This window comes from Phodopus roborovskii, unplaced genomic scaffold (assembly GCF_943737965.1).
Source record: "Phodopus roborovskii unplaced genomic scaffold, PHOROB, whole genome shotgun sequence".
Classification (NCBI taxonomy): Eukaryota; Metazoa; Chordata; class Mammalia; order Rodentia; family Cricetidae; genus Phodopus; species Phodopus roborovskii.
This window is the reverse complement of record NW_026126540.1, coordinates 34,583,473-34,598,270: the sequence shown is the minus strand read 5'-3', so window position 1 is coordinate 34,598,270 and position 14,798 is coordinate 34,583,473. Positions and strand designations below refer to the sequence as shown.

Below are 14,798 nucleotides of genomic sequence, written 5' to 3'. Positions count from 1 at the left end.
GATTATAACATTGTGAATGCAATTCCACAGAATCACAGACTTTAAATGGTCAAAATGGTAAAGCATATATTATATATACTTAAAAAAAAAAAAAAAAAAAAAACAGGTGCTCAAGAAATAGGTGAGTTAATGGAGTGCTTGCCTAGCATGCATGAAACCCTAGGCTCAATTCTCAGTACTGCCTGTTGTCCCAGCATTCATAAAGTAGAAGGAGGGTTAAGAAGTTCAATCAATGTCATCTCCAGCTATATATTGAGTTGGAGGCCAGTCTGGGAAGCATGAGACCCTGTCTCAAAGAATGATTGAAAAGAAGAAGCAGGCTGAGGGTCAGAATCCAGAACGTAAATAGGCAAAGCAGTTAATGCCAAGTGGAAATGTCTTTTCTAAGAGAAAGGAAAAGGAACTGGGGAGATGACTCAGTCCATAAAGCATTTGCTACACAAGAATGAGTACCTAACTTCAGATCCCCAATACCCTATAATCCCAGTGCTTGCAAAGAGACAGATGATCCCTAGCCTGGCTACACAAGCTAGCAAAATTAGTGAGTTCCTGGGGTCAGTGAAAGCTCTTGCTTCAAAATAGAAAAAAGGAGAATGACTGAGGAAGATATGTAATATTGACTTCTGACCTATATACACATGTTCAAACACACACACACACACACACACACACACACACACACACCACATATACAAACAACATCAAATTTCCACAGTCATGAAGAATAGGCAAATAAGTTGACTTTCCTAAGCAACGCCACAAGTCTTCACAAAACCTTATAAAGATATAAAAAACCAAATAATTAACCAACCCAAAAAATGTTTCTAGAACAATTTTATACTATATAGATGTTAGACAAAATTATGTCTCAGTTTATGATGTTATGAAATTATTAGATTGTATCTACCCATCAAATAAAAAGAATTACAATATGGTAGGTAGTATGTGATATAATACAATGACTCATAAATGTCCCTGATTATAGGAATTGAATTGTTTGGGGCATTTACCTCAAGACTTACTCCGGAATTAATGAATAGGAATCTCCAAAAGAATCTGGGATTATGACATTTTCAATGAAAGCAAAAAAAAAAAAAAAAAAAAAAAAGCTGAGTCTTATCATTTCTTAAGTATATTATAGCATAGTGGGTAGAGGAAGAAACATGTCAGGGGTATGTCAAGGAGGTTAAGTACAGAGAATAGAGCAGAACAAAGTAAAGCTGCCATGAAAGCAAAAGATAATGGCAACAGGGAAAACCCCACCTTGGTTAAATCAGGCGAGAAGGGTGTGGAATTAACCATGCTTAGCATGCACTCAAAGAACCTGTTAGGCTTGTAATAACCACAAGTATTAACCAACTCTCTCTTAATGTACACACTGTTCTATACATCAACATACATATGGTTCCTTAGGTTAGAAACCCAACATTGCAGTTATCCTATATCATTTCTGAAAGTTAATTAAATCCCACTGTGTATTCAATACTTACTTCTAATATCATTTATTAAGACTGAGAAGAACACCAAGCTTGAAATATACCATATTGAAAACCCTTTTAGGGGGTAAACTATTCCACAGAACTTGTACTTCAGGAAGAAGCCTATTTAAGCTGATTTTTTTAAAAAACTGAAAGGAAAAAGCAAGCTAGCAGTCTTCCTAACCTTGTGACCTATGAGTAGAAAAACACTCTTTGAAACATCCCATAGAAAAGCACTGAGTGGGTCAAAGTGAGTTTATTACAAGCCTCACTGAGAACTAAAGAAAATAATCAAACCTACTGTGCATGCTGTTTTAGTTTCTAAAGGCAGCAACTTCAAATATTTACTTTTCCTTTTTTGTACAATGCACTAATGCTTTGACCTCCTCAAGGGTTTACCTACTTCCCAATTATATATCATTTTACTAATTCCACTCTTCATAATTATCAACATTAAAAAATTACCAATATATTAATCAAGGGTTAGGAAGCTAACAAGCCTCATCCAAATATATTAGGGAAATAATGTTATTCTCTAAAACAAGACATTAAAGTTAGATAGTCCAATCCTACAAAATGTCACCAGTTTTTTAGAATATTTTTACTATTAAAGTAACATTTGCAAGTACTACTAACAAAATAAAGTTTAAAAGGTTATGTTCTTACTCAGGCCAGTGACACAGTGGAAAACACATCTAATTACATTTTTTAAGGATGTCCTTCAGTGAGATTTTCAATCATAAGTACAGAAAATCTTTAAGAAAAATCCAAAATTTAAAATATGAACACTTGCCCTGCAAAATATATATCCATCATCCTTCTTCATGTATACCCTTCAATCATTTAGTTCTTATAAAATAAGCCATCTCAGTGATGTTTAAAACAATTCCAATTTTAACATCACTCTATATTGTTAGTTTGTTACTGTTTTCATGTGCAAGCCACTTATAGATGTTAAGAGCTGGGGCTTTTTAGAGTCATCAACACTACCTGAGAGTGTTAGAAATGTAGGCTATATTGGGATGGCTCAGAGATTAGGAGCACTGGCTGCTCTTCCAGAGGATCCATTCCCAGCACCCACATGGCAATTCCGACCATCTTTAACTCCAGTTTCAAGGTATCTGACACCTTCTCTGGTCTCTGCAGACACCAGGCATATGCACAATACATAGACACACATTTAGGAAACACCAATACACAGGAAGATATAATAAGATTCCCAGTTGAATTACATGCACATTATAGTTTGCTAAGCCCTGAGCCCTAGACTTCCATTCCATTCACATGGAGAGGGAAAAAAAAAAAAAAAAAAAAAAAACCAAAAAACTCCTTGGGAAGATTAAAACCAAAATACTGTCTTTTATATAGGAAACTAGGACTTGAAGATGACTTCCTCTTTCCTAAATCCCTGTAGTCTTTAAAAGAACTAAATGATTCGAACTTTTATCAATTCCTCTGATGCCCACAAGATGCCTATAAAATAGGAAGTTAAGGACTGAAGACTATTGTAGAGCTGTAACAACTCAGCCTAAAATCACTAAAGAGTTTTCAAATAGCCATTACTATAACTAAAATGTATACCTAGTTAAAATATCCTATCCACATTTATTCCCAAAGTGCATATAGATAAAATTTTTAAGAAAAAAAAAAGTCATTTTTATGTCTTTTTCCTATGTTATTTTTTGTTATTTCTCCATTAACTGACCTAAAGAATCCACAAATATTCAAACATTTTTGGTCAAAACTGGTACTTAGCCAATGACCAATTAAAAATTAGAAATGAATACTCCTACAGAATTATAAAAACATCTTATTGTCTTAATACATGCATATTCTTTTAGAAATTCAAATTTACAAAACTAGCCTTTAGCAGTCCCTAGAAACTAGGTAATCAAACAAGGATCAGCTTGGATTTACAATTGATATAATGAACTTACCTCCTGGAGTGTTAAAATATTTGAGGATTATAAAATATTCAAAAACAACCTATACATGGATTGTAGCTGACCCAACACAATAATTTAAAAATATCAAAGTAGTAGAAGCTCTAACTTTTCTTACACAAAACAAGCCTACAGTTTATTTCAAGAGCTGAAGTTCTCAGGAGAGAAAAAAGAGGTGCCTGTGTAAAGTTAAAGGTTGTAAAAGGCTAATCTACTGTTAAGAATTCTGTAATTGTGGCAATCTGGAATGAGGCAGTTCCCAAACTATCTTAGGATATCTTTAGCCCAAATTGTAGCCACTTATTGTCCACTTCTGTTTAATCTACCATCCTTAACATTCATTAGGTATATCCTTCCTGGAATGTGCTGTTTACATTAAAAACATCCTCCTGCTAGGAGACAAAACTTTAAAGCAGTATTCATTGAGCCTTCATATACATAGAATAATCTACAGAATCTTCAAACAGGCAGATTTTGAGTGGAAAATCTCAGTAAAAAGCAAGTGCATACATTTCCAACAAGCACTGTTTGATAGCAAGGTTCTAAAGAAAAGCTGCAATTTACAATACTTAAAAATCCACCACCACACCAGTGTTTTGCAAAGTACTAGTATTGAAATGTTTCCAATTAAATTCCTAACTCATAAACCTAACATTTTTTTCATCTTTATCTTACTTGCTCCATCATAGGCTGTATAATTTTTTAAAGATATTATGTGTCTGTCAGTGTATATACACACACATGTGGTGTGTATGCTTCCACATGTGCAAACATTGTAAGTGGGCATCAGATCTCTGAACTGGAGTTACAAATGTTTGCAAGACCCCCGCTAGTTAAATGGGTATTAAGATCCAAACTCCAGGCCTCATAACTGCATATCAAGTGTTTTTAGCCACTGAGCAATCTCACCTACAGGCTATGTTATAATTTTTTAATCACTCCATTACTGTCAAAATCTAGGAAACAAATTTCATAGTCTGCCTTACTTTTTTGGTCTCTTCTCACACTTAAATGAAGGTATATTACACCTTTACCTTCACCAGTTTCCCATTCTACTACCATCTCTGGTTTGCCTACATGTTAATTAATCCACAACCTGCACTTTCCTACCTTGGATCCAGATATGCAGCTACTAAGAAATCTTTCTAAATATAAGCCCAAATGTACCTACAACTCAAAATATCTCCAACAGCTGGGGACTTCAGGCTCCAAAGAAGAGCACCTGCCTAGCACACACAAAGTCCTGGTTTCAATCTTCAGCCCTAAAGACAGGGTGGAGGTAAGAAGTACATCAAAAGATCTCTTAAATAGCACAGTAGCCCTGCTGCAGAATAAGTGTTTACACTGTAAAGATGTGTCTGCCAAGGAGCCTTCTGAATGGCCAATAGCTGGGCAGGAAGAGGGACAGAAAGGACTCTGGGAAGAAAAAAGGGGAGACGCTGGGAGACATAGAGAGGAAATAGGAGGTGCAAGATGGAAGAGAGACTACCACGTGATAAAGCGTAGTTTAATATAAATGGATTAATTAAAATGGTAAGAGCTAGTTAGGAACAAGCCTAAGCTATAGGCTGAACTTTCATAATTAACAAGAAGTCTCTGTGTTAGAGCTGAATGGCAGGACAGAAATAGTTACACATTCCCCAACTCTCATGAGACACCAGCTTTTTCAGCCCCTATTAACTTTCCTTATCACCATCATCTTCCTATTTCTCTAAGCCACATCTTAAAACCAGCCCTCTTCTTTCACTGAACCTAGTTAACTCCCATTTAATAATTTCTCAAACCTTACTCTTTTCTCCAAAACCGACGTTAGTTTGGACGTGAAACTTTTCTCTCTAGTTACTATAGTAACCTAATCAGTTTTCTTGCTTCCAAACTCACTTTGTCCCTCATTTTCTTTCTCAACCTTACCCTTTAATCCTTACAAGTACAATTTGTTATACTCCCCCTATTAAAAATCACTAATAACCCCCATTACCTTTAGAAAAACAATTTGGTATACAGTTCTTTACACTTTTGACTACCCCTCAGTCTTATTCTCTCTCCGTCATCACCCTAAACAATCAGAATGCCCCTTTGCCTCATTCAAGCTGTTTGCAGCTCCCTGAATGTGACACATTCTCAAGATTGTACATCTGCATAGGCTAAAATTCCTTTTGATTAACAATATCTACACAAAGTTAAGTATTGATCTGCTTTTAAGAGACTCCTTAAGCATAGCATTAAAATGCCTTCTAAAACCACCACAAACTCTGCTCTCTCAACAGTAGGGTTTTCCCTGTGCATACCTCTATTCTTCTAAAACTGGTTAATAATTGCTACTTTACTCATCTCTCTACTAGGCTAAATCAGTCAGCCAGTCCTTTTAAGAATGAAGTGTCCAGGGGCTGGAGAGATGGCTCAGTAATTAAGAGCACTGACTCTTCTTCCAGAGGACCTGGGTTCAATCCACATGGTAATTTATAACTGCCAGTAACTCTACCTCCAGGAAATATGACACCTCACACAGACATACATGCAGGAAAAACAACAATGCACATAATATAAAAATAAATCATTAAAAAAAAGAATAGATTGTCCAGTACCCAGTAGGGTCTCAATAAAAGCTGAAACCTATCTTGAAATACAGTCATGAACAATTATTATTGCTACATGTTTAAACAAGGAACATATAGACACAAAAAAACAAAAACAAAAATACCCAATTTTTATTTGACTTTATCATTTAAAAGAAGTTCCTAAAACTACAGATTTCCAAACTATAACAAGTAATCAATTAATTCCCATAATCTAAGCATATTTGTTTTAAAAAAATATTAAAAACAAAGCTCCTCCTACTTTAAGATGAGACCCAATTTTAACTTCACAACCATAATGTTACACAAATAAAAGCACCAGTGGTCAAAGTAAGGAGTCATTCCATCCTGACTCTTCTACTTACTAAACATTTGACTCTGTATAACAAATGAACAGTTTCTTCAATGGACAGCAAAGATAGATTGCTTACCTACCTCCTGGTTGTTTCAAATACTCAGATATCAATGTGAAAGCATTTCTACACATCATGAACAAATGTGAACTAATGTATTAGCTTCCATCTCCACATCAAAGATTTTACAAATGCAAATTTCAAGTTTCATGCTATTCAAAGCTTAAGTTTTAAAGACCAAGAGCACAAGACCCACAGTCTTCACTTTGCTAAAGTAGTAATATCTAATCCCATAATAATCTACCATATTCTGTAAGAGTACTTATTTTATAAACCACAAAGTGAATCTCAAGGTAAGTTGTTGGTACAGTCATTTAAATATCAGCTCCACTTAAAAAATTAATTGGAGGACAAAAATCAGCAGGGAATACCATTTTGAGATGTCTTATTTAGTCTGAGTAATGTCTGTTGACATACAAACTCTATAGACTAGTATGAAAGTTAAAAGGCCACCTTTATAAAACCATATTTCCCCCAAATTTCTGACTTATTTTTCAGATAAGCTTGTTGGTCTGTCAGAACAGAAAATTTATTTCTCTAATCTAAAAAAGTGATGGAACATATAAAATCCGCTCTCAGCAGTACCTTTCTTTGTTAACTACAGACTGGGTTAGAGCTATTTCTTGTCTCTTCTGCAGTATTTATAAAAGTAGGATTCTTTGACTTTCAAAGGGCAAAACTCCTTTAAAAAAGAAAAAGTAAGGAAACTCTACTACAAAAGTCTGTACTTTGGTACCTGATTGTGGTAACAAGGCCAAAATCCAAGACGAAGCCCTTTACTGCACATCCAGTTCCAACATCTTGGGCAGACTCATCTTGCGACCTCTCCAGATTAGCTGCTCCTGCTCTCTCTACTGCAGAGAGAACTTCAATTAGAGAAATTCTGAAGTCCATAAACCTAAATTGGATACTCCCCTCGTTGGAGGCAAGGATAGTAAGATTCACTAAAAAATTCAAGATAGAGGAGGGTTCAGGCAAGTCTATGTGGCTTGAATCCACTATAATATAAGCAGCTGAGAGTCGGATTATGTAAGTTTATTTACCTCAAAAAAAAATTTAAGGGAAAAGAATGGCAGTAATTCACTATTAAGCTTGAAAAAGCAGACTATATAAATCTTTTAAAAGTGAAACTTGAATCACAATATCTACAGTATAAACCTAGTACTGCCCATTCACATTCACAATCTTTCTGAGAAATGCAAGCAAAACAAAAATCAAAAAAATTTTAAAAACCTTCAGTTTTTTGTGTTTTTTTTTTTTTTTTTTTTTTTAAACTCTACAATTACTCCATTGAAAGGAACGCTTAGCTAAAAACTGATTAGGAAGGAACGGTTCCCTGCTGACTTAAGCCTAACTGCCCAAGCAAGGCTTCAGAAAATGCTTTACCTATAACAATGCACAAACAGAAGGAGCAGAGGCAATGGCGGTCTTTCCAGTAACATTCCCAAGGCACACACACAGAGTGTATTTCTGGGACAGACTGCCAACAAGTTACTGAAAGAACTTCAGCAAAACCTGGTGAATAACTAAGACAACACCCTTAAGTGTTCTATTTTGGTATCATAGTCTTAACTAACATTACCTGAGGCTATTATGACTAAATCATATATATATACTCTATACTATTATTACCTGAATGTGAAGTCTGGATTCATTTTCTGGCCGATTTCCATAAACCCACAATGATGTATAAAGCATGTCTTCAAGCAAGTAGCAAGTTCCACACCAGAGATCTCAGCAATTAGGAATTACAATTTGAAGAACAGACAGTCTGAAGTACTTTTATTACCAGGAATTTTTATAATGTGTACAGTTATGTGCTGTGCAACACAATGAAATTAACACTGTTGAGATACTGTATTTACTATCCAATTGAACAATAATTTTACCTTACCTGAGTGTGAAAATTTGAAATGGTGGTTGTTTCAATATCTTTCTTGCCCAAAATTTCCATTTTCACTGGAGTGTTGGGAAAATTAAAAGCAAAGTAGTCCAAGAAGTCTGGGAGATAAGCAGCCGCTCCATGCACTATTGCTAAAGCATAGTAGGCAGCATTTTTCTCATTTTCACTGAATGTCAAAGCAAGAAACTCCTCAGAAAATCTCTCCATCTCCATTGGAGACAAAAATGAGAGTTCGTCCATGTAAGCATGAAGGACAAGAGCACCGCCATTGGACTGGTGTTCTTCATGGATAAAGTTGCTAAATTTAGTACCTGTTTTTAAGAAATTTCTGCGAATAGAGTGTTCTTGGTGCGTTGTAAAAGGTGTCTGTACTCCCTGGGGCACCCGATATTCTTGCATGCCCAAATTTAATCTGCACAGCTGTTCATCCTTCAGATACCTGAAGGACTCCTTATTAACTCCTGAAGTGCTATTTAGCTGTCCTTGGGTGAGAATCTCTTTGCTGATGCGGGTTAGGCCGGCACAGACGGTTTGTACTTCCTTATTGTACATTTTAAGGCGTCTTCCTCGCATGTCTTCTCGGTGTTTCTTTTTCTTTTTCTTCTTTATTTTCTTCAAGACAAAATCATCAGCTCTCTGGGTTTTACCATTTTCATCTGCTGTTTCTGGCCACAATAATTAAAAATAAGTTAGTTGCTAGGACCAGTGTCAGTATACATGTGTCTTAAGGTATTTGATCTAAAATTAAATAACTTCTCAATTTCTGAGAATTTGTTATTACATCTTTTATCATTAGAAACAAAAATGAGACAAAGATCTTAAAATACAATAATATTCTGAGTCAAAGATTATACTAAAAAAAAAAAAAAAAACTAATAGTGAGGTACTGCTGAACTATATAGTTGAGTGGTATATAATGCTAACTTAGTCTGTGCCCGGCCATGGATTCAATCTCCAGCAACACACACACACACACACACACACACACACCACACCACACACAGAGGATATATTTACTAATATGACTTGTAATAAAGCATTGAAGTAGTGTATGATAAACCATGTAGATGATTTATTTGTTCAGTGACTCAAAATCTAAATTGAAGTTGGTTGTTTCACGTTTTGCTGTCAGTCTATACATAGTTGAGCCAAAGATAAATTAAGCCATAAAAACTATTTTTGCCTATCAAGTTGGCTTTTTAAAAAATAACGTTGTCTTGCAAGGGTAGCGGGGAGGGGTACAGGTAACTCAACTACAGGAAATATAAACTGATGACATAGGTTGCCACTCGATTCTCATCGAAGCTTATTTTACTGTTCACCTTGCTGGTCCTACCTCTTATTCTGTTACACCCAATCATTTCCTGCTGTTTTGTCTTACTACATTTTTGTCACTCCTTTTTCTTGTTGTCTCTTAAAAATGATCATCACTTTCCTTCAGGAAAGACAGACTTTACAATATCCTTTTGAGCCTGTAATTCAAGCATCTGGGAGGCTGACAAAAGATTAAGAATTGACACTAGTCTGGGTTGTAAAGTAAGACTCTCAAAAAAGGAGCTGAAACAGAAGACTTTCCTTCTCATGGAAAAAAGTAAGAGAAAGAAAAAGGCAACACAAACAGCAAGAAAACTCAGAGGCAAAACCCAGCAAATGGTGACAAGGTTTACTCTGCGCCAGGTTCGGCACAGAGCACTCTTCACACAGCACGTCACTCTTACATCCTATCTGATGAGTTACTCTCCACACTGTTTCATGGACGAACAAAGTAAATATAGAGAGTTTTACCCAAGATTACAGATAAACGATAACTAAAAACTCTTTAGACCCCCAAAATGCTTAATCCTTATTTAAAAAAGATAGTATTTTCACAAATGACAATTTGGTGATATGTAATACCAACTTTGAAAATATAAACTCTAGATCCAGACAATAAATACACTTCCAGGTCAAAGTTATCTAAGAAAGGACTGACTTATCTACAAAGACAGCCATGACAGTATCTTTTTTTTTTTTTAATTAATCTTTTTTTACATTTTGAAAGATTATGGTCTCATTTCTATATACATATGTGTGTGTGTGTGTGTGTGTGTGTGTGTGTGTGTGTGTATACACACACACACATATGGGATGTTTGACAAAAAACAAAACAAAACAAAAAAACCCTGTCCTTTCCAGTCCTTTAGCCTATTTATACCATTGTGGACTTTATTATTGCTGTGTATATAAGTATAGTAAAGAGTGTGGTCAGGTCTCTAGAAGTCAGTTCCCTCCTTCCACTGTAGTTGTCAGGTTTGACAGTTAGTGCTTCACTCACTGCCATCTCACTAGCACCAGCCTAAGTGTTTTAAATGGGAAAAAGCTTTAAGTTTACTACCAGGCACTATTATAAACAATGTGACAAAAAGCTTACAGTTCTTAAGTGAAAGTCATTTAACTAATATTTAAAACCTCTGAAATTATTAGTTTATTAGTATCATCCAGGATTCATGTTCAGTATTCCTCCTCAAATTACATAGACAAACACAAATGTAAAGACATTACCTTTAAAACAACAAAAGCAGAATCCTCTAAAATGCCTAATATAGTGACTAAATGCTGATAGTTACATACTACAATTATATTACTTAACCATTATAAATTATGGAGTAATGGAATTGACATAAAAATGTTACCAAATGCTCATGGTGTCACTCTTGTAGAAAGCCTGTACTGATAACTTCACCTAATCGAGTAAGTAGCAAAAAAAAGTAACTTAGAGCTGCACTTGTCACCACAGCACTTCCCATTCCAGATGTCACATATTTAATCTCAATCTTTCTTCTAGACTGTAAGTAATCTGAGATTGCGTATATATTACCTTTGATTCCACATCACTTAACCTACATTCATTCCGATTTAATTTTTTAATTAAACATTCATTCATCTGAATTTATTAAGAATATACATACTATACGCTGGCTACACTCTGGACATTAGGGCTATAGTAGGGCTACAGCATAGATGCAATCTTCTCTACTCTCTTGTACCTTATAATCTAGTTGAAGAAGATCACACAGCTACAGTACTACCACGTAGTAGAAGGTTAAAAAGGCTGTCTGGATGTTGGAGAGGTGAAATTTAGAATGAATTCTAAATAATAAGAGAGCTGGACATTTGAAGATCTATGGGTGAATTTCTAAAGAGAAACAAAAGATCTGAAATCAGGGAAGATCTGCTTCATCTATGTATGTGCTGTATACATAGATTACACAAATATCTCTGGAGGGATGTATGCCAAGGTATTACTGATATTTATCAATAGTAAGAGGATTATAAATGCCTATATTTCCTGTTTCTAATTTTCTATAAGAAACATATTAATGTTACAATAATTTAAAGATTGACTCTAAATTGACAAGTCCAACATAGATATCTTTTATTTAGTAATTAGGAAATACATCTGGCCAAAAAAAAAAAAAAAAACCGTTTGGGATTAAATAACTATAGTCCCAACTAATCTTCAAATATAGTCTAGCATTTACTACTTAGAATTTAGAATTTATGTACTAAGCAATAGTATTTCCAACATAAATAATTAAAGTTAACATAGATACCCAGTTATAAAAAACTATTTGGCTAATATATAAAAACTCTATGTAAAATCATTTTTAAAAATTCCAAATGACCATATACTACCAGTTACAAAATCTAAAGAAAATATTTTAAGATGAAAGTTAAAGTCTTTATAAAGTATATAAACAATGTACAATATGTTTTAAACTTTCTTTTAAAATGACAAAAAAAAAAAAAAAAACCAGACATGGTAGTTCACCCTTGTTGCACTCACGAGGCACAAGCAGAGACACCTGGAGTAGTCAGAATGAGAAATGGCCTCAAAAAAAAGGAAGGGGTGGGAGAGGGGAAAAGATAATAAAAAGTCTCTTTATTTACAAACTTCATTTACAATGTAACTATATAACATACATAAAATCAGATTTCTTAACCAATCTTTTACTCCATATACAACTAGATCATAATTAAAACACTCAAGTCATTTATATTTTGTACCAAATAAAACTAATCTAAATACTTTTCCTAATAGCAAATCAGTAATTTATGCAATTTTCCCAAGGAACAAAATGTTATTCAATATAAAGATTAGACCAACTTAAAAATACTCATGTAGGGGCTGGAGAGTTGGCTCAGCCGTTAAGAGCACTGGCTTCTCTTCCAGACGACCAAGGTTCAATTCCCAGCATCCACATGGCAGCTCACAATTGTCTGTAACCCCAGTTCCAGGGAATCTGACACCTTCACACCAATGCACATAAAATAAAGTTAAATAAATTACTTCTTAAAATATTCATCTCATTACCCCTACTAAGTCCTTTAGCAATTTCATGAGGAGCAGGGAAATAAGAATATCTCTGAAAATAACAGGTTTTAAGTTTCAGAACAGGTGTGCAAAAAATGATCTGCCACTGAAGGAAGTGACTTTTTCTATTAGACATTTTCTATATTACTATTTATTTATGAGTGATATTTCTACATGGCCAAGTCTGTTAGTTTTAGCCAAAAAGCCTTTTATTTAAAAAAAAAAAAAAAATCAATTAGTGTAACACAGCCTCAAAAGGAAAAGAAAATAAAATGAACCTTAATTGTAATCTCAGAAATTTCAATCCATTTCCTAGCTAACCCTGGTTTTCAAATGTAGACTCTCAGGCAGAGATTCAGAAGCCTGCCTTTCTTTGTAGGTAAATTTGAGACCATTTATCTCCTACTTGCTAATGAATTTACATGAAAAACAAAATTTATTTTTAAAATGCAATGGAGACAACTAGCTGAAAATTGCCTAAGCATCCACACACTGTTGGTTATTACCTGAAGTCAACATTGTTGCTGTATCAGAAAAATGCCAGTGGCCCTGCTTTGAGTAAAAAATTAAAAAAAAAATATTTTAAAAGTCTACAAAAGAGAGAAAAGTCAATGCCTAAAGGTTTGCTTCATGATCTTTACATTTCTAGTACAATGATGTAGTTTTCCCACAAAAAAACGCATTAGGAAGTCATTTTCTGAGTTATTTCTCCATAGTGTAAGAGCTAAAACTTACTGTCTTCAGTTTCCCTGTTTTTTTTTTTTAATTATTATTATTTAATATTACTGTGGTAGCGTCAGTGCAGTCAGGACAACTTTATGGAAGTTGTCTCCTTTCACCTTTATGTGTGTTTCTATGGATGCAACTCACTGCCAGGTTTCTGCTGCCATACCCTTTCCAGTGAGGGATCTTGCTGGCCCCTCCCTCACTGTTGGTTCTCTCCCTATCTTCTTGTACTATTCTGATTTTGTAGTAACACCAAAAACAAAAAACAAAAAAACTTCCCTTCCTTTAACAGCTAGGCAGGTGTTCTAGTCCTCACATCAATTTTTAACAGCAAAGAACCAAGCTACACTTCCCCTATATTATGGAAAGTATCAAACTGAAATTCAATATACAGAAAGCATGTCATTCTACAGAGAAAGACAGGGACATTGATCTGAACAAGTTGCTAGCTCTCTTTCAAAAGGTCATTAAGACGACACTTAGAATACAAGAAATTATCACTAAAATTCTCAAATTAACAACATCTATCATCAAATAGCCTAGTTTACTTAATATCACACTAGTCTAGTTTTCACCACTGGGAAAAAAAAACTAGACTATAGCTCATTGGTAGAGTACTTGTATAGCATTCAAAGTTTTGGGTTCAATCCCCAGTACCAGCATGCACACATGTGCAAGTGCATAAACATGCGTGTGTGTGCACGCACACGCACGCACACGGCTGAAAACTGTCTTAGTAAATATACCTCCAATTCCTACCTATCATGGTAGATAAGAAAAGCAAACAATAATTGTTCATACTTTCATAAATTATCATGAAAACAATAATTTTTCATATCATAATCATAAAGAAAAAAAACTAAAGTTGTATTCTAAAATTTTTTCTTTTTGCTTTGGAGAGTATAGCCTTGCAAAGTAGCTGGTCTTAAACTCAAAATCGTCTTACCTCAGTCTCACAAATGCCACAAGTATAGGGGAATAATTTCTTTGTGCTTTTCTTGAGGGTAGTTACAATTTTATACAAAAACCTGATTTAAATGAAAAACCAAAAAGTAGCTCCTTTTGAAGCCAAGTTTTTGGGAGTCACTGCTTTTAACACTGTACATATACACTCTTTTTAGGCTAAATAACAGCTAACTAGTTAAAAACGCTGTTCTACCACTTCTTAAGACTACACTTTTTTCCCCCCCACTGTAGTTTTGTTTGAAAAAGGGTCTCGCTATTTACTCTGAACTAGCCTTGAACCTATCAGATGGTTCTGGCTGGCCTTGAATTCATGATCCTCTTGCCTTAGCCTACTGGATGTTACATGAACATATTCAGCCTAAAACACCATGTTTGGTGTTTTGTTTTGTTTTGTTTTGTTTTGTTTTGGTGGGTTTTTTGTTTGTTTTTGTTTGTGTGT

General features: G+C 34.6%; 1 protein-coding gene across 1 annotated transcript in view; it reads right to left on the bottom strand.

Moving 5' to 3' along the window:
- The window catches only part of Rsbn1 (round spermatid basic protein 1), a 48,145-nt gene that overhangs the window by 25,207 nt on the left and 8,140 nt on the right, over positions 1-14,798 (bottom strand). The window contains exon 2 of the mRNA XM_051198766.1: positions 8,305-8,978. Coding sequence (XP_051054723.1) covers positions 8,305-8,978 — 674 coding nt within the window. The remainder of the gene's footprint in view (positions 1-8,304; positions 8,979-14,798) is intronic.